The sequence below is a fragment of the Sphaerodactylus townsendi genome, linkage group LG11, assembly GCF_021028975.2.
Source record: "Sphaerodactylus townsendi isolate TG3544 linkage group LG11, MPM_Stown_v2.3, whole genome shotgun sequence".
Classification (NCBI taxonomy): domain Eukaryota; kingdom Metazoa; phylum Chordata; class Lepidosauria; order Squamata; family Sphaerodactylidae; genus Sphaerodactylus; species Sphaerodactylus townsendi.
The window spans coordinates 27375683-27399898 of NC_059435.1; the positions used below are offsets into that span (position 1 = coordinate 27375683).

General features: G+C 43.8%; 1 protein-coding gene across 3 annotated transcripts in view; it reads right to left on the reverse strand.

Annotated features, from left to right (window-relative positions):
* Positions 1 to 13910, reverse strand: part of LOC125441366 — a 111449-nt gene extending 97539 nt beyond the window's left edge. For all 3 annotated transcript variants that reach the window (XR_007245835.1, XR_007245836.1, XM_048511916.1), the window contains exon 1: positions 13612 to 13910. Coding sequence is in view for 1 of the 3 variants with exons in the window: in XM_048511916.1 (XP_048367873.1) it covers positions 13612 to 13656 (45 nt within the window). In the remaining 2 variants the exon portion in view is untranslated. The remainder of the gene's footprint in view (positions 1 to 13611) is intronic.
* Between the last annotated feature and the right edge of the window lie 10306 nt (positions 13911 to 24216).

Genomic DNA, 24216 nt, shown 5'->3' on the forward strand with positions numbered 1-24216 from the left:
ATCCTTCCTCTTCTGGATTGCACCATCTGTGGTTGCCTGGTGATCAGAATCAGAGTTCACTCACTATAGTGCTATGGCACCTGGGAAAAATAGAAATCTGATGTCTGGAAGCAGCTTAATTCCATTAAGAAACCTCACAGGTTGAAAGGGTCTGGGTATTCAGCATGCAGTTGTTGTAAATGTGCAGTGCTTTCTAATCGAGAACGAATTCTGTTGCTGTGTGCAACAGGCTTAGCCTGTACAGGATGTATGATAGTTCTCTGCATCTGTATTCCTGGGACTGATTCAAGGCAAGTGCAGTAACAGCCTTCATATGGTATTTCACTGAGGAAGGCTGGAACAGTTCAATATGGTATTCCACTGAAGAAAACGTTGAGATTCACTACAGAGCCCGTTTTGGAAGTGGATGGTTTATCTTTACTGTACTTCTTCCTTTTGTCTATGATTGACCAGCTAGTTGTCATGGGAATCTCCTTGAGTGGAGATTGGATGCACACGCAACTTATGTCTGTGTGCTGTGAGACTATAGCGAACATACTGCGTTAAGGAGGCATTTGGAACTGTTCATGGTGCCTATAGTGCCTATATATATGGTGCCTATAGTCCACCTATAGGCAAAGCTACATATATTCCTTATGATTGAGGTTGTGATGCATCAGTGCTGTCTAGAATTTATTCATTCGCATAGGATACTGAAGCAGTATTTTGTATGAGGTATATATTATTGATTTCTATGTATTGCGCTGCAATTTATAAAAAATCTTGACAGCCCCTGATATAGTGCTGGTCTTCTTAGCAGCCAAGAGTACAGTGATTAGCCTTTCTCTTTGGTTTCACACTGTACTCCACCGGGGTTTTGTGTATTGTGTGTTTCTCTAAGACTTACAGCCTGAAGCAACTAGCACTGGCATCTACCTAGCAAAACACCAGCTGATCACAAGGAGATTGTTTTCTTGCTGGCTGTGATACAACCATTGATCCAGCTGCATCTGCTGGCTCTTCACGGCTCACTCTTATTCCCTGCCTCCAAGACCCACCTACCCTTCCTTCAGGCAATGATTTCTTTGACAGAGAATTCTTGCCCAACTAATTACCATAGTCTTTGAGCTCAAGTTTCCCGAGTGACCTTAACAGCACCTAGCCCTGCTGGCCACTTTAAATTAGCAGAATTACCCCAACCCATCCTCATTACCCACAGAGGGAACTCCTCCACTGGTGAGTTCAGTTCACCAACTTCCATAGGCAGCATTACCCCAGGTTGAACACATCAACAGAAGAAACTTGAGAGCCAGTGTGATGTAGCAGTTAAGAGCGGGTGGACTAATCTGGAGAACCAGGTTTGATTCCCCACTCCTCCACCTGAGTGGCAGAGGCTTATCTGGTGAACCAGATGTGTTTCCCCACTCCTACATTCCTGCTGGGTGACCTTGGGCTAGTCAGAGTTCTTTGAAACTCTTTCAGCCCCACCTTCCTCACAAGGTGTCTGTTGTGGGGAGAGGAAGGGAAAGGAGCTTGTAAGCCACCTTGAGTCTCCTTACAGGAGAGAAAAGTGGGATATAGATCCAAATTCTTCTTTTTCTTCCATATACTGAGTCAGACCATTGGTCTCCCAAGGTCAGCATTGCTTACTCCGAATGGCAGCAGCTCTCCTCCTGGGTCCCAGGCAGAGAGGTCTTGCACATCATCTCCTGGCTAATACTTTTCATAGGATATACCAGGGACTGAGCATGGGACTTTCTCCATGTTGAGCATGTGCTGCACCCCTGAGTGGTAAACCACTTAGGTACCCTAAAAGACTAATAAATTCCATGTCAGAGCAGTCTTATGAATGCCTTTGAGGTCTTCCAAACTACATATTTTGTAGGGTAAAAGGATTGGACTTCTATCCCAATAGATTTCCATGAATGGGGTTAGTGATTTTCTCCAGTTGCCCCCTCCAGCTGCAGACCTCTGGTTCCTCTCCAGCTGTTCCTGCATAAGACTTTCTCCCAGGAACAGAGGCAGAGCGCTCACGGGGACATGTGGGGTCACATGTCCATGGGCGCATGTGATGTGGGGATGGAGAATTGCCCCCACACTCCTCCCCTGAGACCCACCCCTTCAGGCCCACCTGGGCGCCATTTCCCCCCTACACACACCTCTGCCAAACAGCAGCATTTGGAGGACATTTGATGATTCAGCAGGAGCAAGAGAAACGGAAGCATTCTGTGTGGGTGGAAAGCTCTGGATAGTTCCTCTGTAAATCCACATGTACATCCAGTAAAATTTCAAAACCACACACATGGTAAGCCTTGCGAGGGGGAATGGTTTCCAATTTGTGATGATGGAGGAACTCCAAGCATGCCCTATGTGACCACATGATTAGCTTCCATGTGGAGGTGCTTAAAAAGCATTCTGCCCCTAATTCAAGGAAAGTTGGAGGACTGAAATCAATGAGATTTATATTAGCAACAAGTAACTTCTCTCACTGATCTCAGAAGGGATTTAAGTGCAATTAAGTTTCTCTGGACTGTGGTCTTTCATTGATTTGGCCCTTGCTGCATCATGAGACGTATCCATCAGCCAAGAGATTCAGTGTAAGCACTGACTTTAAAGACAAAACCATCAAGAACATAGCAAGGATGACTCTGCTGCCACTTGTCCACATTAAATTTTGGGACATGAACAAGCAGAACACTTGCTTCTTAATACACATGCATCTTAGTGAAATAGCCATGGTAAAAATAGCCATTATAAGCAATGCTTATAAAGCCATAGATTTGGAGTCTGGGAAAACAAACAGTCCAGTTTTAATATTCGCCATATGCACTAGAAGAAATCCAGGAAAGCAACAAAATAAAATTCATCTCACTATCAAAAGAATATTCAGGCTCTCTGCTTATTGGAGAGAGACCATGTTTAGACAGATTCATTTAATTGCAAAAGCCTATTCCATTATGGAACAACTAAAATGGCCTTTTTTGCAAAGCATGAATGAACTCCAAATCAAAGAGCATCTGTTGCACTACAGGAGATTAGTAGAATGGTAATGTGGATGGAGCTGGCCAGTTATCAGTCCCTTTTGCCATGTGCATTTAATACATGGTTAATTGCTAGCAAACAGTGGTACCCAGCGCAATCAATGGGAGTTTGGGTGCATTTAACTTCCCATGAATTGTCCCTAGTTTCCATTGGGAAACGTGTTTATCAGAAATTCTCATTGTCATATAGTATTATTCTGTTTTTCCTTAGCAGGAATTTTAATAGAGCGAATCACTTCCCAAGGAGCAGTGGATCCCACCATTCAGCCAGGCACATTCATAGGTTGCTCATAATCAAAGAACATCAGGAAGCCAGGATCTTCCTAAGTGGTTTCAAACCCAGACACCTGCCTTGGGAAGGGACAGGTGCTTTAACTGGTGAGAGCTCTCTTCATTAACAAGTCTGGCATATGTTTGGCTAACTAGACAGAAAATCCATAAACCACTTAGACTGGGGAGCAAACAGTTCTCTACCTTGCTACCCTGGGAAAGATGAGTGTGGTTCGCATTTCCATCACTCCAGAGAAGTTTTTTCCTTTTCTGTTTCTGGTCCAGCTGTTGGACAACATCTTCTTTTACTGTCGCTAACTTCCTTTTAGCCCTGAATGGCCCAAGCTAGCCTATTGTCAGATCTTAGAATCTAAGCAGAGTCGGCCCTGAGTAAGTACTTGGATGGGGGACCTCAAAGTAAGTCTAGGGTCACTGTGTAGAAGCAGACAATGACTTCCATTAGCCTCTTGCCTTGAAAACCCTACTGAGTTGCTATAAGACTTGTTGGCATTTTACAAACACACCCTCCTCTGAAAGGTGTGACTGCATCATTATTGATGTGACAAAGGTATTCCTAAGTGTGATTTCTGATTTGATTTGTGGGTCCTGTGTTCCTTATTCTAAAAAAAACCTGATAACAATGGTGGCGAACCAGACAGCTAAACAATACAGCTGTAGCACTGGTACAGAATTCAACTGCAGCATTTGTTCGGAATTCAAACATCCGGTCACCTTCTACTACACCATAACCTGTATGAATCAAAACAGTCTGTTATGCTTCCTCAGACTTAGTGACCAATTCAGTGCTAAAGCATACAGGCTTAAGGTCTACATTTCCAAGTTCAGCGGTGGCAAGTCCACATAAAAGATGTTCAAAAAAGACCTTCGCCTGAAATCCTAGATGGCTGCTATCAGTAGACTAAACACTGGTCAGATAGCCCTACACTTGGACTAGGCAAAGGATAGACATATTCTCATTATCTAAACTGTCAGGTTTTTTCCATCTTTCTCCCAATAAATTCAGGGTGGTTCTGACTGGGATGAGAGTGGTTCCCATTGTGCAGAAAGACAGGGTACAATTGAAGTAAATAAATAAGATGGGAGGCAAGTAAAAGGTCGATTGGCGGGTAGTATGAAGGAGAGAAGGTAGTAGGGAAAGGTGAGAATGTGGAATTGCTGGGACAAGGGAAAGAGGGGGAAGTGTGACGAGGGGAGGTAAGACAAAGTGAGGCACACCCAAAAGCCCTTGTACATTCTCCCCAGCTCAAATAAACCCTAGGAAAAGGGGGAGGGAAGAAAGGAAAGCTGAAGAAGGGGTAGGGCAAATAAAGGTAGGTTGGCTGTTGTGTGGAAAAGAAAGAAGGAAGTAGTAAAAGAGGAAAAGCTGTGGGAGCTTTTAAGAAAGGAAACAGGATGTTATGAGGGAGGGGAAAAATAAATGACTCCCCCTCAAGTATTTGTGGGCGCCCCACTTGTTCTACCTAATCACACTCCATTTCCTTGAGCTGCTGCATGCTTTGTGGAGGCACTCTTAAGTTTCTTTCACAAAAGGTGCTTGGTCAAGCTCAGCTGTGAACATGAAACTTTTCCAGTCCTGTGTCTACTATTTGGCCATCTGAACAGAAGAATGCCCCCAGGGAGCGTGCTTTCAACGTGTCATATCCACAGTGTCTGTTTCAATCCACTATAGAAAGAATTAGATTTCAGCTACAGGAGCAGCGAAAAGTTAAATTTATCCTATCTGTTAAAAGCTAGACATTTCAAATAAATTTTACTGTCAGGAGCATTTCACTGAAAATATATGGCTCATCTGAAAAAGAGAAAAACCAGAAAGTCTGAGAAAACTGCAGACAAATAATACTTTTAAAAAATAACATTGTGGACTGTTGATTATAGATTAATTTCTTTTTCCTCTGAGCATGCATGGTGTAATGGTTAGCATGGCAGACTAGAATCGGGGAGACTTCAGGCTATGCCATGGAAGTTTGCTGGGTGAACTTAGGCCAAACACACCCTTCTCTGCCTAACCATGGTGGGGGTGTTGTGAGGCTAAAACGAGGGAGGAAAGAAGGATGAATACCTCCCCAAGTTCCTTCCAGCAACTGCTGGATAAAATGTACTCCGTAGAATACATTAATGTATGAAAGGGGGACTCTTTGAGATAAGGATGCCCTCTTTGTTGCAAGATGGGCCATAGCTGAATGACACGGCACACCTCTAATTATAGAACGGCAACCAGCAGGTGTTAGAACAGGCCTTTCACTGTCTGGGACCTTGGAGAGCTGCCAGTCAGATTAAACAATATTGAGCTAGAGGGACTGTATGAAGCAGCCTCATCCCTTTATTTTTACATTCCTCCAGATAGCAGCAAAAGTACTGCAGCCATTTTGCTTTTCTGGAATTTTTCCCTGCAGTGGCTATTTCCTCTTAATGATTATATAAGTTACTGCAGGGAGAAGCCATATGTGACTTTGGGGATCCATGTGCACATGCCCCAATGTGTGATTGAGCTACTAAAACAGCTTCTGGAAGGGAAGGGGTTAGGACTCAGGGGTACAGCCTGGGTGGGGCAGGGGAGGGCAGGTTTGAATTTTCACATATGCTGTTTCCTTAGTCAGGTCAGCCAGACCAAAGGCTGGCACTTTAAGCTCCAATGAGGAAAAAAGGCTGTCTTCAGTAATGTGAGTGTCTTTTCTCCTCTCAGGGCTTCAAGCAGCCTGGAAAAGGGACTTTTCCAAATGGGAAAGTGGCCCCCAACTGGACCCTCCTTCTTGGGCTCCGTGATCCTGACCCATAGCCCTATTGTCCAAACGCAGTTTAGATCAAACCATGTGTGTGGAGACCATGCAAGTTGGTACTCAAATATGCTGTCCCTTTACTTTTTCTTCTGGGTCATGTATTTATGCAGGCAATTGTTTTGAATTGCAAACCACCTTAAACACACTGGCTAAAATGCCACATATAAAATAAACCAGTGTCCTCCTCAAACCATGGATCCCCTACATGGAGAAAGCTAGCATCTCTGGATGATTAGCTTCAGACTAGCTTTCTCCCTGATGCACTAACAATCTAGCTGTAGGAACATTCTTGTGTGGCAGAGCTCTCAAGCAAATGATCATCTACCTGGAGACTGAAGTGGTACAGGCCAGGAGGGACCATGTTTTATCACTCTGCAGTTGGGCAGCTATCCACCCTGTCCCTTCTCCCCAGCTTGACAGAATGGCTTTGGGGCATGAATGAGACGAGGAACTGTTATTTCTGTTTTGACACAATTCATGGCCTACATTTCAACAGAGGAAACCACCAAACAGATGGGACTCTGGAATCCTGGACAGCAGCTGCCTCACATCTTATGTTGCCTTGGACCGGCGGCTTTTCTCCTTGTGTTCGCTTTGCTGCTCTTTTCCAGCACTGTAAAGAAATGCTTCGTTTCACGCTCCCTTCCTCTCCAGCCTCTCAACCTGCTAAGTTGTGGCAACAGGAAGCAGGTGACGGCACATTTGGCTGCCATCCTTTGGTCTGGCTGGCCTGCACATGTGACGGTCTTGACAGAGATCTCTGCAGGCCTGTATCGATATCACTGGGGAGCTGCATGTGGTCTGTTGGCTGCACTTTAGTCACCCTCGGCTGCAGTTTGTGTTGAAAGGAAACGTCAACTGTGCCATTTTATCGTGGACTCAAGAACACCCTGTGAAATCTCAAGCTTGTGTTTCATCCAGACAGGCTACTTATGCTATAGCAGATGCTCTTGGCACTGCCCAATGACACTGACGTAACCCCAAAGGCATCCGTCTGCAAACAGGAACCTGCACCGTTCAATGTCCAGTTTTGCAGTGATGAAGAAACTTACAAAGTGATTCGGCAGCTATTTGTTAAACATCTTGAGTGTGGAGGTAGAATAGAATTTGCAGGCATTTGACTTGTCAGCTTTGGTTTGGCCCTTCAAACGCTTCACAAACGATTAGTTTGGACACTCTTGGGCTGACTTTTGGGAACAGAGCTTTTATATGCTTTTAAGGTTCTGAGTTTTAATAGTTAATTTTTATGATTTCATGTTTATGGTTGCATCTTTTATCTTGTGAGTCACCTCCAGCTCACAAGATAAAGCATGTAAGAGAAGGCATGTAAATACTTTAAATGAAATAAGTAATAAAATTAGAGTCTGAAACACTGAAATCTGAATTTAGGGATGCTTCTGCAAATTCTCCCCATTCCCATTTCTGCCCTAATTTTGGAGTTTTCAATAACCTGGTCTTGTTTCTGGAATAGATACTACCCTACACCCCACCCGCAATACAATACTATCGATCAAATATTTGCATAACAAGTTCTACCCAAACACTTACTGACTGGTTCCCCACCCTGGGACATGGACATTATATACCCCAAACATCCCCTTCTCTCTGGACACAGTGTGTAACAGACTTCCCTTTGTGATACACCTCTGAAGATGCCAGCCACAGATGCAGGCGAAACATTAGGAACAAGATCCACCAGACTATGGCCACACAGCCCAGAAAACCCACCACAACCAACGTAGGTCTAATTTTCTTAGGATTAAACCAACTGATTCAGAAACAAATTTAGAGGTGTCTTTTTATTTCACAAATGTGCACACCTCCAACAGAAGATGAGTCACAAAACTGTAAGTGGCGTGCATGAATTTGGTTACAAGGTTTTCTTTTCCCACCAAAATGTTAATATTCTTGTAGGGGAGAGGAAAGTGTGAAGTAGTTTGGCAGGTGCAGTCTGGCAGCTTTTACATTCTATAGTGTTGCAATTTTCTCCACTTTTGAAGGTGTAAATGAGCAGATTTTAACAAATATGCCTCAAAGGTTCTTCTGATCTTGTTGCTTGGAAATGTGTAGTGCAGGAAAGGGAATCAAATATATTTATTAGCATTGCAAATCAGTCTAGAGAAATTAAGCAGTAAATTCAATCAAGTTTTACTTTTATTTTGCTGATAGGCACAGTGTTTGGGCTTTTACATGCTTACTGCTTGCCTCCAGGCTGTTTGCTTCGCAGTAGAGCTTTCTGGCAGTTTTCTGTTTACACAAGAGATTGAGCTGGAGTACTCACTCAGGCACTCTTCTCAGGTCCATTTAAGCAGGTCGAAAACAAAAGGTATTATTCGCAAGGAAGACACTTCTTACAACTATCAGCATTAGCTAGCTAAGATATAAGAACTAGAAATTGAAACCAAGAGCTCCACCCAGTAGGACTAAACTAAATCACAGGAGAGGAGCAGAGTGTTCCATTATATACCTGTATGCAGTGGTGGGATTCAGCAGGTTCGCACCACTTCGGTAGAACCGGTTGTTAAAATGGTGCTTGTAAACAATCAGTTGTTAAATTATTTCAATTCCCACCCCTGGAACTGGTTGTTATTTTAATTCCACCACTGCCTACATACACTATAAATGTACCACTCTAACAGAGCCCCCTTTGCCAACACTATTTGCGTTTTAAAAGGGTCCTAATCTAAAGGGTCCTAATCTAAAGGTTAGATTTAAAAGGGTCCTAATCTAAATTTAAAAGGGTCCTAATCTAAAGGTTAAATTCTGCATGCCATCTTTTTCTGCAAACTCTCTCCCCTCCCCCCGCCCCAGCATCTGATAGTTCAATATACTGGTCCCTTGCTCCAGTATTAGACTTGCAGCATTTAAACACACAGACACAGAGGCAAAACCCTAAAGCCCTTCTGATAGTTTGGAAATGGTAGCCAAAAGAGCCCATTTGGGGAGTCTACCTCCCTCTCACTTTTTTCTTGGCATTCAATAGCTCCATAGACTGGTCCCTTGCTCCAGCTTTAGACCTGCAGCATTTAAAACACACACACACACACACACACACACACACAAATACAAAGTCCTTCTGATCGTTTGGGAATGGTGGACAACAGAAAAGCAGGAAAAACTGCTGTTGGTTGAGCTGGGGAAGGCAGGAAGGAGCAACATCACCCGGATAAAGAATTATGCTTCTTGTTTAGCTATTGTGCTTCATGGGGGAAAGCGAAGCAACAGGAAAAGTTGCATTTTGCCAACATTTAAAAAATGCATAAAGGAAATTCTACAGTTTAGGAAAGGAAAGATTGTTAAATGGCAGAATGCAAGTGCATAAATGCCCTTTGTTTGTTTGGGAGGGGGAAACCCCAAAATCTTCAGTTTATAATAGAAAATATGGCTATATGAGGCTGGTGTCCTATCAATGGATCTTTTACAAGTTTTTAGAAATATATAAATAGGGATCGACTCCAGGCTTAGAGGACAACGTCCTGTCCATTTAATAGAGCCTTGGAAATTAGCAGCTGAAGCTTTTCATGGCATGAAGGTAAATAAAATCACCTGGTATTTGATACCTCCAATGTAAAAGAAGAAGGTAATTTGGATTGGGGCTATGGTATAGCAGGAAAGAGGGTTAACCAGTGATGGGATTCAATTAATTTAACAACTGGTTCTGGTGGCGGGATTCAAATAATTTAACAACTGGTTGTTTACAAGCACCATTTTAATAACCGGTTCTGCCGAAGTGGAGCGAACCTGCTGAATCCCACCACTGAGGTTAACCCTTTCTTTTCATGCTGTTTAATCTTAAGCTCAGTTACCCACTGAAGCTGCAGTAAGCTAACAAGAGTAAACATAGATTTACCCAAGAGCAGCATGGGTGCATTTCATTTGCGGAACAAATAACAACTTTCCCGGCAGAAAGTGCCTGGGAAAATAACATGGGGAGAGAAAGGGGTTAAATCTTCTCCTTCCTCTGTGTTATAGCACTGATCAAAGTCCCCCTCCCACATACGCAGCTGATATTTACTCTTTCTAAAGCTGCAGGCAATTCATTCACGATCTAGGTATCTAGTCCCATTTCATATCTTTGAAAATGGCACTCGCTTTATTTGAGATGAATGACTCTATGAAAAGTTCAGCCTTGATATTGTCGGAGGGGAATAGATAGCAAATGGGAAAAAATGATTAACAGGAATTATGGGAGGAAATTGAGAGAAAAGCAAAAAAAATACAGAAAGTAGATTTTTAAATTTTAAAACAATAAAAGCTTTAAAAAGAAAGAAATTAAAGAGATGCACTCCAAAAAAGGAAAAAAGACAAAATAGGCAGAAAAAACCAGTAAAATACAAGTAATAGAAGCAGCATCCAAAAGGAGGCATTGAAGAACAGTGGCAAATTAAAACTATAGCTATATGGGAAATGAATAAATCAAGTGAAAGTGAAAGAAAGCATTGAGGAAATGTGACAAGAAAGTGCTCTAATTCTACAGTAGTTATGCTATTGTTTCAGTATTATCTTATATAGATATTATTGAGTTAGTTATTGGGTTGGTTTACACATCATCTGGGACCTCACACATAGACATCTTGCTTTGAGTTCCCTATTCCATTGGCTTGGAAGTACCATTTCTGTGACACAGTCAGACTCTCTATGCCCATGTAGTTTCTGCAGTGAAAGAGCATTTTGAGGAAACAACTAAATCCTAAGGAGCACCAGATCTTTCTAGGTTCCAAGACAGTCCACAGCTCAAACTATTGCTGGCAGAGCTGTTGTTTGTAATACCAGGTGCCCCATTTCCCATTGGATGGCACAGGCTTGGATACCCTGTTTTTCTTGGACTCCAACAAGGGCAAGCAGCCCTGATGGTTGTTCCCTAACCACAATGCTATAGCCATAGTTCAGTTTCAGTTGCCAGGTGTGTGTGGGTTGTATTATGTATGCTTACTTTAGTTCTGGGGGTGAGGGGGAAGCAACTGTCAGTGCAGCAAAGCCAGCGATGGATCCTAGCCTGTATTGTTTATGGCATGCGTCATCAGGTGCATGAAGTAGAATGACAATGTAAAAGGTGTGCGGGCTTGCACTTGGATGGAAGCATAGGAGCATAAACCAAGAAACAAAAGACCTTTTCTGTACACTCGACTTACTCCTGAGAGCCAGCGTGATGAGGTGATTAAGAGCAGTGGACTCTAATATGGAGAGCTGGGTTTGATTCCCCACTCCTCCACATGAGCGGCAGATCCTTATCTAGTGAACTGGATTTGTTTCCTTGCTCCTGCACATGAAGCCTGTGAGGGGTACCTGAGCTAGTCACAGTTCGTTCAGAACTCTCTCAGGCCCACTTACCTCCCAAGGTGTTTGTTTGGGGGAGAGGAAGGGAAGGAACGTGTTAGCCACTTTGAGACTCCTTGTGGCTGAGAAAAGCAGGGAACAAATCCAAACTCCTCTTCTCTGATTTTCTCAGCCACACACCTGCCAATTCAACTGGGCTGCATTCCTTCTCCATGTTGACCTCCCCTCTGCCTTTTTTGCCTCACGAAGTGGATGGAACCAATTTATTTGTTCCACTTACTCTAAAAATAATGAGGATTTTCCACCACCTGTAAAAAATATTTGTTGAGAATGCAGTATGGCATTACATCAATATAATACTGACAAACAACCCTCTTGCTTATGTGTAGAGAGGTTGTTCTCATGTGGTGAGGAATGTTGGGGTGATGTATACATTTTTAATCTTCTATTTACCACTTCCCCCACCATTTTGAAACTGGAGCAGTGGATGTGTTTGGGGTTTATAGTAAACCAATTAAGGTGAAGAGTTCCTCAAACCCAGCAGCTTCTTCTACAGGTTGTCTCAGAGCAGCTGTGACAATCTGCATGTTGAGGTTTTAAGCCACACGCTTCAGCCTCACCAGACATCCCCAATCCAATCTAGTCCTTATAGTAAGGGCCTTATGAGCAGTCAACCATTTGTATTCTTGCCTTAGTGCTTTTGTTTTTGTTCTACGCTCCGTTGTGCAGTGGTTGTAGCCCATCAGTATTCCTTTTGAAAATACAACTGTTCCTGTGGCAGGACTCCAGCGCCTTCTGGACTTTCTCCTATCTCCAGATGGACCAAGCAGTGGCTTCTCCCACCAGGACCCCCATTCACCACTATTGTTCTTGTTCTGAAAACTCATCTGCTAGTTGTGTCCTGTTCTGCAATTGGCAATGCAACACAAATGGCTCCTCTTATTTCAAGGGAAAGAGTTCTCTCCACTCTGCAGATATACTACCCATATGCAGATGCATCCTGAATGGAGAATGCCAGTCTTTTCATCCTATTAATTGGCTAAAGACTTCTTATGAGGTGATAATCTGAGATTGGTGTGAGACCTGCATGCATGCTTGGGAACCACCATTTGCTTCCCTCCATGGGAAACAGTAAAAGAAAAAAACCTGGAAACAGTCGCCATTATAGGAATGCAGTAACAGAAAACTTTCCAAAACAAAATGGTGCTCTGAAATCTGCAATATACTGTTTTGTGAGGTTGTTGTACAAATTATATTAAAGTGTCCCTTTCTAGAAAAAAAATTCTTTTTAATAATCTGTTTATGCTTATAGTGATCTGTAGATGTAGGGCTACTGCGACCCCAAACATTTTATTTTTTAAAAAAATTAAATCCCTTAGCAAAGGAGGAACGCTAGTAGAAAGTTGGCAATAAACAGGACAGTGACAGAGACATCCAGATCTTTTACCCCAAAGAGAAACATTCTATACCCAATAGCTGATCAGCACTGATTGGAGTAGAACAGTTTTGATTTAAAAATAGGAAGAAATACGCTGATTGCATAGCAATCAAAATCACATTAAAAGGCACAACAATTCTAAGAATATGATCTTGGCTGGTGCAGTGGCTGAACAGCACTGTATAACCCACTGAGCTGTGGTCTACCAGCAGTACATCACTGTTAAAAGTTACATTTTTAAAAGTTATTTGCATCTTCCAGCAATATAACACTATAAGCGTTACATTTTTAAAAACCAAATGACTGGACAAAGGGAAAGAGGGGAGGGGAGGACTGGGGAGGACGGTGGGTTTCCAGGTGCCATCTTTGCTGCAGTAGAAGGAGAAAAAAAAACCCCTCTGGTGGGGCTTGCAGCCTGAGGGCAGGGGTTTTGGGAAGCCACAAAAAAACCGAATGAAGAATTCTGCACAAGCAATAAAAGTGACTCCTAAGCAGCTTAAGTAAAAAGATTGCAGAAAAAGCGGTGCCAGAAAACTTGGAGAAAAAGCACAGAAAAATTGAACTAGCTGCCAGAGATCCCTGAACATTTGCAGAAACCCCACCACACACACACACACACACACACACACACACACACACACACACACACACACAAACCCAAAGCAGAGGTGATAAAAATCACACATGCAGAAAAGGTCAAGGTGGGAATCAAAGGTTGCAGCAGGAAATATAACCTGATGATGTACTGAGTACAGCTATAATATTTACATGAAGCACCGAATATTTTATCTAACACCTTTTATCTCACCTTTTCTCCAGGATGCTCAGGATGGTACACATGATTCTCTTCCATCCTCCATTTTATCCAGAGAGATTGATTGATGCAAGATCATCTTAGATGCAAGATCACCCAGGGACCATCTTAGTAACTGAGGATTTGAATCCATGTCTCTCAGGTCTTAGTCCCACACTCTCATCCACACATCGCACAATAAACACTAAATCCAAACACTCTGCTTTTCTACAGTGCGAAACCTTCTAAGTTTTACATTTACAAAATTACATTTTCTAAGTGAATCACTTTCAATCTATGATCAGACTCTGAGAAATGCAGTGAAAGTGTGGCTGATGAATTCAGGGGGAAAGCATTTATTCAGGCACCTGACAATACTTCGGCTACTTCATGGAATCGACTTGAGTCACGGCATTTTCCCATTGTGCAAATGCAGAGCATCTCAGAAATGGCAAAAGAAATGGATTCAATAAACGGTTTCATCTTACCAATTTGGTATCTTTTCTTTTCCTTTGAGGCCAACAAAGCAACTGCTGTTCCTGCCTAGCCACAACAATGACATGCTACTTTCTGATGCCACATACTTAACAAAGGCAAGTGTGGGAAAGGAAGCCGAAAATCTTGCTGAGCCAAAGGCACATTAAATTGCTTCCAACCAAGTGTAAAGAGCTTAGTAACTGAAGTGCAGTCAGTTTGATTTCAGCAGTGTACAATATGAGTTGCAATCCTGTTCTATTATAGTCAATGGGAGCTTTGACAATTACATTGAGAACTGCTTCTCTAACAAGTCCCTTTTCTTAATAGGGTCTTATAAAATGCAGCAAGATTCTCTGTTGAAACATTAAGGACAGGTGTTTTGTTAGAGATATCTCATCCATTTATACCTCCTACTTCATCTGCACCCAGGTGACCAAGGAACTGGTGGAATTGGCCATTGCAAAAAATACTTTGTTTTCCTGGGAGAGATCCTTAAAAATCAAGAATGTGGTCACAGTGGCCCTTTCCCCACTCACCGTTTGCTGCGCGCTACTCTTGCCAAGTAGTGCAGGGCCCCGCGGCACTCCCCACTACAGGGGCGGCGACAACACAGCCGCCCCGACACTGCCGCTCTCGCGTCCCCTCAGTGTGCATCATTCTTGGCGCTCCTCAAAACGGCGCCTTTTGATGAAGCCCGGGAGCGGGCCAGAAATGACGCAAGCTGAGAGTAGTGCGCAGCACGGGTGGTCGATGGTGAGTGGGGAAAGGGCCAGTGTGTAACAGACTTCCCTCTGTGAAACACCTCTGAAGATGCCAGCCACAGATGCAGGCAAAACATTAGGAACAAGATCTACCAGTTCACAGTCACACAGCCTGGAAAACCCACAACAACCACAAGAATGACAGTTTCTTTGTTCATAACTGAGTTCATAACTGGAGATTTCTTTGTTCATAACTGAGAGTTTACGCTGTTTTCTGTTTGCAAAGAAAGTTAGAGAGAGATCCTGTCTCTAAAACAAATTCTGATAAAATTACCGCCACCCCCCCCACCCCCCACCCCAATTATTGGCAGGAATAAATGCACAGACAAAATAGGAACTTGGTAAAGTATGCTGAGAAATTGGCAGGGGGCGGGGAGAAAAAAAGTTGGGGCAGACCACTTTTGTCTGGAATGCAAAAGGTAAGAGTTGGAGAAGCCTGAACTGAAAGGGGAGCAATGAAGTGTTCGTGTGATCCAGTTCTGCTTTCAGGGTTTCCAGGTGCAGTGGAAGCCAAAAGCTCTGGTAGGGCTAACAGCCTGAAGGCAGGAGTTCCCCACTGCCTCTGGGCAAATGGCCTTCCTACCTTTTTTGCATAAAGCTGGCTTCAACAGCATCTTGCAAGGTAGGTTACAGAGAGGATCATAGATCTCACCTTTAGCAATGGAAGGTGACTGCAAGAGTTCCAGGGTCATGGCTGCAGCACCATACAAATACACAGCAAAAGATGGGTTACAGGGACCAGGATCGTTGATAACATGTGGGCTTCTGCGTACATTTTGAACAGCAGCTGTTCGTGGTACCCGAATTCCCTTTGGTAGGGACATTTCAGTCCACTCTCTTGTCAGTGACACAGTAGTGGGCGCTAGGATGCAGCATGCAACCCAACCTATGAGATGCTGCTGGCTGATTCACTTCTGATTTACAGGAGAGCCTTTGGACCATTCCGTGCAACACAAATAAAACGTCTTCAGGATTTTTTAAAAAAATGTTTTTGGGGGGGAATTCTGTACAGTTTTATCCCTAAAACATTTGGAAGATATTTTATTTTCTATCCAAGCATTTTATTTCAAAAACTAGCGACTTTTTCACTAAATTAGCTTGGAAGACATTTCCTGCTTGCTCTGCAGACAACAGGAAACATTTAACCCCCGCCCCCGGCTTTTACTTTTATTTTCAGTTTGTGCCTGCCATTTTCTGCCACTGCAGGATTCTCTGTGCCGCCTACCATTTGCAGAAGGTTCCCATGGAGGTTTCCTCTGTTTGCAGCTCACCTGGCACAATTTCTGTCTAAAAAGTACATGAATAAAGTAAATTTTTGCTTCTGATTTGGCACACATGTCGTTTTTCCTTTTTTTTTTGTTTTGAGGGAGGTGTCTTCGAAGTTGCATAGACTCAAAATATGTGCATATTGCCGATTCTCATATTGTGTCTTAGTAGCTTCATAGACACCTCCCTCAAAACAAAAAGGGAAAACAAAAAACGACACATGCACCAAATTGGCAGTGAAAACTAACTAAGGCCGTTTCCGCACGAAGGCAGAAACGGCCGGGTCGGTGTTTATGACACCGACCCGACGACGCTGGGACCGTCCGCATGGACGGTCCTGGGAACAGCCGGGCAGCCGGCGCCACGGAGCACCGGCGCCCGGCCGACCCGGCATGTCCCCGGGCCTCCAGCGCGTCGCCGAGGCCTGGGGACACGCCTCTGGCTCCTGCGCTGCTTCTGCTCCAGCTGGGCGCGTCGCAGGAAGGTATAGTATCCCCAGGCCTCGGCGATGCCCGAGGAGGCCCGTGGGGACAAGCGTGAGTGCTGGGTGGGGAGGCGGCATGAAGCCACTGCCGCTTCGCTCGGCAGAAGCGGCTTCGCTCGCGGCGTTTCCCCAAAAAAGAGCTGCTGGGAAGCCCTCTGGGGAAACGCTTTCGGCTTCAGGCCGGGTGGGATGAGCCGAGGGCTTCAAGCCGCACCGCAGTTGCAGCTGCGCCCTTCATGCCCGATCGTCGGCGCAAGGACCTGGAGACGGCGCTTTGCTATCTCCAGGAATCACTTCATTCATTGCGTCTTCGCCAGTGCGGAAACGGCCTAAGAGTCCTGAAGCGACAGGAAATGGCAGGTGCAAGCTGCTTACAAAACAGAAGTGAGAGCTGTAACTGTGTTGGGAGAGGAGGAAGATAAAAGGATCGTTTTGGGGTGAAACTTTATTTGTCCATGCTATGCAGACAAAAAAAGCCCAAATGGTTCTTTTTAAACCATCTGCAAGGCGTTTTATGTGTGTTGTGCAGAATGGGCCTTTGTCACCACCAGGATCTAGTAAAGTCTGAAGCAATAGCCTTCTATTTAGTGGTGCACTAGTAGCTCTTCTGGGGAGGCACTGCGGGCAAACAATACTATCCATTCAAGCTCTCTACGGTGCCACCATCCCAGCCCTATAAATGCTTCCAGGCCACATTTGGATTTTTAATTGGCCAGTAGGTAGATTCTTATCCTGTCCGTATGTTTGTTTGTTTTTGCAGTATGGTATGTTGTGTGGGTCAGCTTCCTATGCTGCATGCTGATTCTGCCATATAGAGCTGTGGCGTGCAAAAGAAGTTTTATTTTATTATTATTAATTTATTATTATTATGTTTCACATACTTTGTTCTTGTAATATTCCATGTTTGTTTTTCCTGTTGATATAAACGTAAAACAGATTTCTGCCTGTTTAATTCCCCCCCCCCCCGCCCCCAACAGTTTGGTATCATCTATTGTACCTATAATGGAATGTATCCTTCCTGTCGCATTTTGGAGAGACGGAAGAGACCATTCCTGTTTCTAGGCAATTAAAATTATCATGTGATAGACCAGGTAGTGGCAGACATTTAGTATCCCTAGGAGAAAGGCATCCCTGGGAGGCAGGTAGCATTAAGCATTGCATGTGTTTAGCGCCCCAAGAAGGCAGCATTGTTAGACAGTGGGAGTAAGTGACTGCCAGGCAGGTAGAATTGGATTGCATTTTGTGCCCTATTAGAGCAGGCAAAGGAAGACTGCATTTGGTAAGCCAGGAAGACAGCTAGAAGGGTTTCTCCCATACCACTGAGCCAGCAACGAATGGTGCAAATATTGTGGACAGACAGACATTACATATACATGAAAGTGCTGTCAAGTTGCAACCAACTTCTGGTGACCCCCAACATGGGGCTTTCAAGGCAAGTGAGAAGCAGAGATGGTTTGCCCTTGCCTTCTTCTGCAAAGTCTTCCTTGGTGGCCTTCTTTCTGTGTATTGACCCTGCTTAGCTTCTGAGTTTGGTCAAGATCAGGCTACACCACATCATTCCACATCCCTTAAGAGAGACCTCACGAGCACAATTCTCTTCTGATGAAACATCTGGTTGACTTTAATAACTGGAACACACATGGAACAACAATTGGAATAGTTTATCTCTCTGATTGTCTCCCTCAACTCCCTCTTACTCACTGCCAGGTACCTGGGAGGTGAACAAAATGAATAAAACAAATAATTGATATTTCAGTTCATTGCCCTAATGCATGGCATTTTCTGCTTTTTCCCATTGGTTCTGAAATAAATGCACATCCCTACCACTGTGGAATCTGCCCCCAGGTTTCATCCAAACTCTGGTCTCAATTCTACGGAATTCATACATGCAGGTGACAGGTCACAGTGTATTTGACTGTCCTTTGGTACAGTGCTAAAAGTCTTTCAGAGGTCAGTCATACATGATGTTAAATATTCACTTTGCCAGACTGCACTTTCAATTTCCAAAAAGGGTGTTTGAAGTAAGATGCTGGGTCTTGATATAGGCTGGGGATCCAATCTCTTTCCTTTCTCAGGTCTCAATAATGAATTTATCCTACTCTGACACATTTTGGGAAAGCTGCGTCCTTAGTGGCAGTCTGGAATTAGATGATTTCTGCTGTATGAATCATATCAACACCTGAGAGATTTATTTTCATCCCCTGCTTTACTTAGTTTATTCTAAACAGCACAGTTCCATAACTCATACCCAAGTAGATGAAATCTTATATCCATATAAAATAGATGTTAATCTGATGTAAATTGCAGAAGACCGTTAATTAAGCAATATGATCTGTCAGGCTGATTAATTGTCCACTCTGAGCATGAGTTCAGCCATCGAGAAAAGCCGCTCACAGAATCCTGTGCCTTGGTAAAGTAGAATTAATCACAATTAAAAACAAACTCTGGCCTTCGGTTCATGGAGGATAAGGATAATTATGATTGTCCCAGAGGAGGAGAAATTTCCAATGGTCAGTGTCTGGCCAAACCTCTTCCAAATGTTCCACCATCTGTATTCGACTCACTGTCCCATCAGTCCATAGCCCTGAGCCTGATCTAACCGTTGTCAATGGGAAAAGCAGCAATCAGCCTTAATTGCCTTGGGGTAAACATTGCTGTGGTACCAACCACATTAACAGAAAGTTTACTCAAAGCCATCTTTAAACCAATTGGATTTTGCATTAAAGACATGCCACCTGCAACGAGGCCCCTTATATTCCAGGCTAGGGAGAGATATTAACCCACCACTAGCCACCAATTGTAACGGGACAGGTGGCCTGCCATCAAGATTCCCACTAAACTGACCAGTGGGGTTTCCTTTGCCACCCAAAATATCCCAGGCTAGTGTTCAGGGATCTTCTTTTTACTCTGCTGCCACCATAAAAGAGTAGGAACTAGGAGTCCCAAAACTGGCCTCTGGCTGCCAAATATAATAAAAGGATCCCACTTCACATTCGCTCTTTGACTGAGGGGAATAAACTTCAGAGCCCCTAAATGAAAATGGAGGGAACTCAACCTGGTTGGGATTCTAGTCTCACAGACAGGCACTTCCCCACTCTTACACACACAAACGCAGGCTGGCTTCAATGGTAGCTTGAACACAACAAATGAAATTTATTTTAAAAACAAAAGAAAGGCTTCTTAAATGGCTCAGAGAGCTACTAAAGCTTGATGGTTTCAGAGAGTTCTTTTCACTTAAAAATTGCAGAGTTTCAGATATTACTTAGGTTTCTCAGACTTAACACACACTCAGACACATGCAGGTGTCTCTAAGAAACGACTTGGCTTTAATATACTTTACTTTTCCTCAGAGACATACCCTTGACCTTATTTCTTCCACTACCCACTATTTCACACACCCTCAGTCCTGGCCCTGTGAGTTTCAGGCATTACACAGCCTCCCTCACTCACACACACCAAACCCTCTCTACCTAGAGGTTTGGGGGCTTCCCAGACTGGTATGGTGCAGGGGCTGGACAGACTCCTGGGTCTGGTCAATGTCTACTGACAAGCCTCTGGCCGGCGCCTCGCTCTGCACCAAAAAGCCAGTGCCTTCCTTCCTCTCACAAGCTTCCTTCGCTTGAGGAGAGTCACTAGAATCCTGCCAGCTATCTGAGCTGGACCAGAATTCCTTTACACCAGAGACAGAGCAGGGAGACTTCACTCCACAGACTCTGCTCTCAACTGACCACAAGCTGTTCTCTTCAGAACTCCCAACAAAGAACTGTCTGACAGGCTCTCTCTGTTTTTCTGTTTTTTCTAGCAGCGTTTTAGCGCCCCCTTACATTGGCCAGGGGCAACAGTGCCTTCCATCAACCAATCACCTGGCTTTTATTTAAATTAGGGCCTGCTACCTTACTCTTACTGTCACCCAGACCTCTTTAAGCAGGCCTGCTTCACACCAGCCCTTCAAGTCCATTACACCACCCTAATGGGTTCTCCACACCTGCAGAGGTTGAAACTCAGTCATTCAGTCTTGTTAGATACTGTTGCTACCTTTATCACTGTCCTTCAGCCCTAGGGAAACCAGGACCAGTGAGAACCGTCCATCTACAGGACCCAAGCCTTGTCTGGGCTCTTTGCTGCAGTGACAGCAAAAATGGAGGGGGCAGGGATACACAACGCCTGATGCCATGATGTCACTTCCAGTTGAATCTTTATCATTTTTACTACAGAGGTTACAGAATTCCCAGCATATCATAGTGTCACTTTCAGGTGCAGCTGGAAGTGATATCATGACATGCTACACCATCACTCCCCCCACTCCCTCATTTTTGCTTCTGTGAGAGCCAAGACGGGGCTAGCAATCCGATCTTATCCTGACCAGAAAACCAAACAGAACATAAACCCTGCCATATGTATGGGGTTCAAAACTTTCTAGGACAGTCCCCTGAGTGCTATGGCCACCATGAAGTCCTAATGTGCTGGGCGGGGAGGGGGGGAGAGAGAGGAAGGGAAGGCAGCCTCAAACTTCCCCATAAATGGTGGCTAGTAGTGTGGTGTGGGGCTAGTGGTGTGGTGTAGGCAGGGGAAGGTGGGAAGCAGTGAGAAAACTGAAGGAAAGGCTAACACATGTTGCTCTCGTTTGCTCACCTGCAAACTGAAGTGGGGAACTGCACTTAAAGAGGTTTTCCAAAACACATTCTTCCTCTGGTCTGAGGCGAGGCAAGTACTGAAGGGGGGGAAGAATGTAAGCAAAAAATCAAACCCAAAGGAAATGCACACTTAAAGCAAAGAAGACCAAGTATTCATAAACTGCTCTGGACTCTTGATGGTCGGCCTGTAGTCAAGGGGTGGCAGTTGGCAGCACTTATCTGCACCTCTCCACTCGAGCTACAGGACCTCCATCTTTGATGGATTTAACTTCGGCCAGCTCTTTTTCAACCACAGCTTCCAAGCAACTGGCCAAAGCATCTGGGGCGGTATCTGGCCAGCCGTCCATCAAAAGAATGTAATCTTGAAACATTATTGCCTTCCTGATAGTGACGCTTTTCCTGCCCCCATACATTACCCTATCAACTCAGCAATCAGTGAACAGGAGAAAAACACCAGTGAAAATAGTCTATTTGCCATCAACATTTTCCCCTTTTGCCATCAAACATTTCCCCACTTTCATTTACTAGGAGCAGCTGTAATTAGAAATGCAGGAGAAAAAAACCTTTAAAGTAAATCTGTGTCTTGTACAGAGGGTGTGAATTCCAAGGATGTTAGGGGGTTATTTTAAAGATGTTCCCCTGTTGTTCATAAGGCTCAAAATGAAAAGGGAGAAAAAGCAACTTAAGAGGATTTTTCATGCAGTATATTTGTTATTCATTTTGTTGTTGCCACAGCATGTGGGATTTGTGTGCATTTAAGATATCAACTTAACTGTGTTCCTGTCACTTTCTCCCTGCAGTTGCCGGTTGACAATATGCCAAAGTGAAGCTGCTGAATCAAAGATTATTAGGAAGAAACTCAGTTTAGAATACAGGCCAGACATGGATGCCAAAATGACAAGGAGTGAATGCCTTTTAAAGCTTTCCCAATGAGTGGGAATAAGGGGGAAATTGTTACCATCAAGAAAACCCATTGCACATATCGAAAAATGCTTGAATTGCCAATGTGCAGTTTAATTAGGTGTAGTAGCTCATCTCTGTTTTTACACTGGTGGTTGTGCATTATTGCTTGGCTTCTGAAGATGATTTGGGGATGCTGGTTTTAATCTTTAAAGTTCCAAAGTTCTTTAAAGTTGGCTCATCACACTTTAAGGAGTTCCTTTTGCTACATTAACCTCCTGCTCTGTGTCCTCAAATCATTTGGGAACACTCTGCACTAAATTTTGCAATTATAGGTACTAAAAATCTTTAAATACACAGAGCAGGGCCTCCACTATAGGTGCTCCACAGTTATGGAATAACTAATCATAGTTATAATGGCACGTAATCAACTATGAGATATCTAAGGAAGCTTATATTACTCCTTAATGTTCTGCTCGAAGTCAGAACTATAATTCTACCAGAACTTTTCGCTTATATTATTTATAAGATTTTGGGGGAAGGATGTTTTTGCTTTTAACACCTTGGCTTTGTTTGCAGTTTCATCTATTGACAAGTCTCTCGGCCTAATTGCTCCTGATTGCTTCTATGTTGTTTTTTTTAAATTATTTTTGCTTTTTATTGAGTGCCACTTAAGGCAAAAAGGTTGAAAAGGCAATTCTAACCACAGGGTGGAATGAATAAGTGCCCTTCTGCTCATGAAAAGAATCCTTTTGTGAGTAGAAGGACACCTTTGGATCTCACCCATAATACATATTTTAGAAAGAAATGAAAATGATTTTGGCTTGCTAATACCTAAGTGGTTTTTGGCTCGCTAATACCTAAGTCTGCTCCTCCATGTGATCAAAATGTGTCCCCATTTGTCATGTCTTTGCAAGATTCTTTGCTGACCAAGTCTCTCTCGTCTGTTCCAACATGGAGGCCAAGTTGAGTGTGCAACCCAAGGTATCAGAAGCACCTGCTTGTCTTTTTGTCATGGATGGTTTCATATTGATCCTCTCATTGATGGTGACAAGGTCCTCGGGAGCACGAGGGCCACACCTGCTCTGAACCCATGCCCATCATGGCTTTTTAAAATCTTGAAACATCTTAATTGGCTGCCAGACTGTTTTCAAATTCCATTCAAGGTTCTGGTTATGATCTTCATAACTCTTCACAACCTAGGTCCAATATATCCGAAGGACTCTCTCTTTCCATAGTGCCAACTATGACCATCAAACAGCCATCTGTAGGCTCTCACCCAGTGGTGGGATTCAGCAGGTTCGCACCACTTCGGCAGAACCAGTTGTTAAAATGGTGCTTGTAAACAACCAGTTGTTAAATTATTTTAATCCCACCACCAGAATCGGTTGTTAAATTATTTGAATTCCACCACTGCTCTCACCACTTAGGGTGGCCAGATGGTCATCAACCAGAGCCCAGGCCTTTTCCACTGCGGTGCTGGCCCTGTGGAAAGGACTCCGTGAAGAGGTGAGAACGGCTCCTTCTTAAAGATCTGTGTTTGTGTGTGTGTGTGTGTGTGTGTGTGTGTGTGTGTGTGTGTGTGTGTGTGTGTGTGTGTGTGTGTGTGTGTGTGTGTAGCAGAGTAGGACAGAAGAGACAGATTCTCAGTTGCTTTTTATAAATGAGTTTACTAACTATAAGGGAGGGTTACATGGAGATAAAATAAGAAATCCTTTCTTTCTTGTTACACATCTACATTACTGTATGTTTGGTTACATCTTGCTACCTATCTGCTGTCTCACATGATGTCGTGTACCTGGTGTCTCCTCTCTGGTGTCATGTCTGCTCAAACAAAGAACCAGAGTTCCATGCTCACTAGCATGTAAGCAATGGCTATCTTGGGTGCTGTGTGGTTTCCGGGCTGTATGGCCGTGTTCTAGCAGCATTCTCTCCTGACGTTTCGCCTGCATCTGTGGCTAGATCCTCTGAAGATGCCAGCCACAGATGCAGAGCTGGCATACTACTAAGTACTGACCAGTAACTTCCAATATTCGACGTGAAGCCGACAATACAATATCTTGGGTGCTGTGTGTGGTTTCGAGACTTAATATGGCCG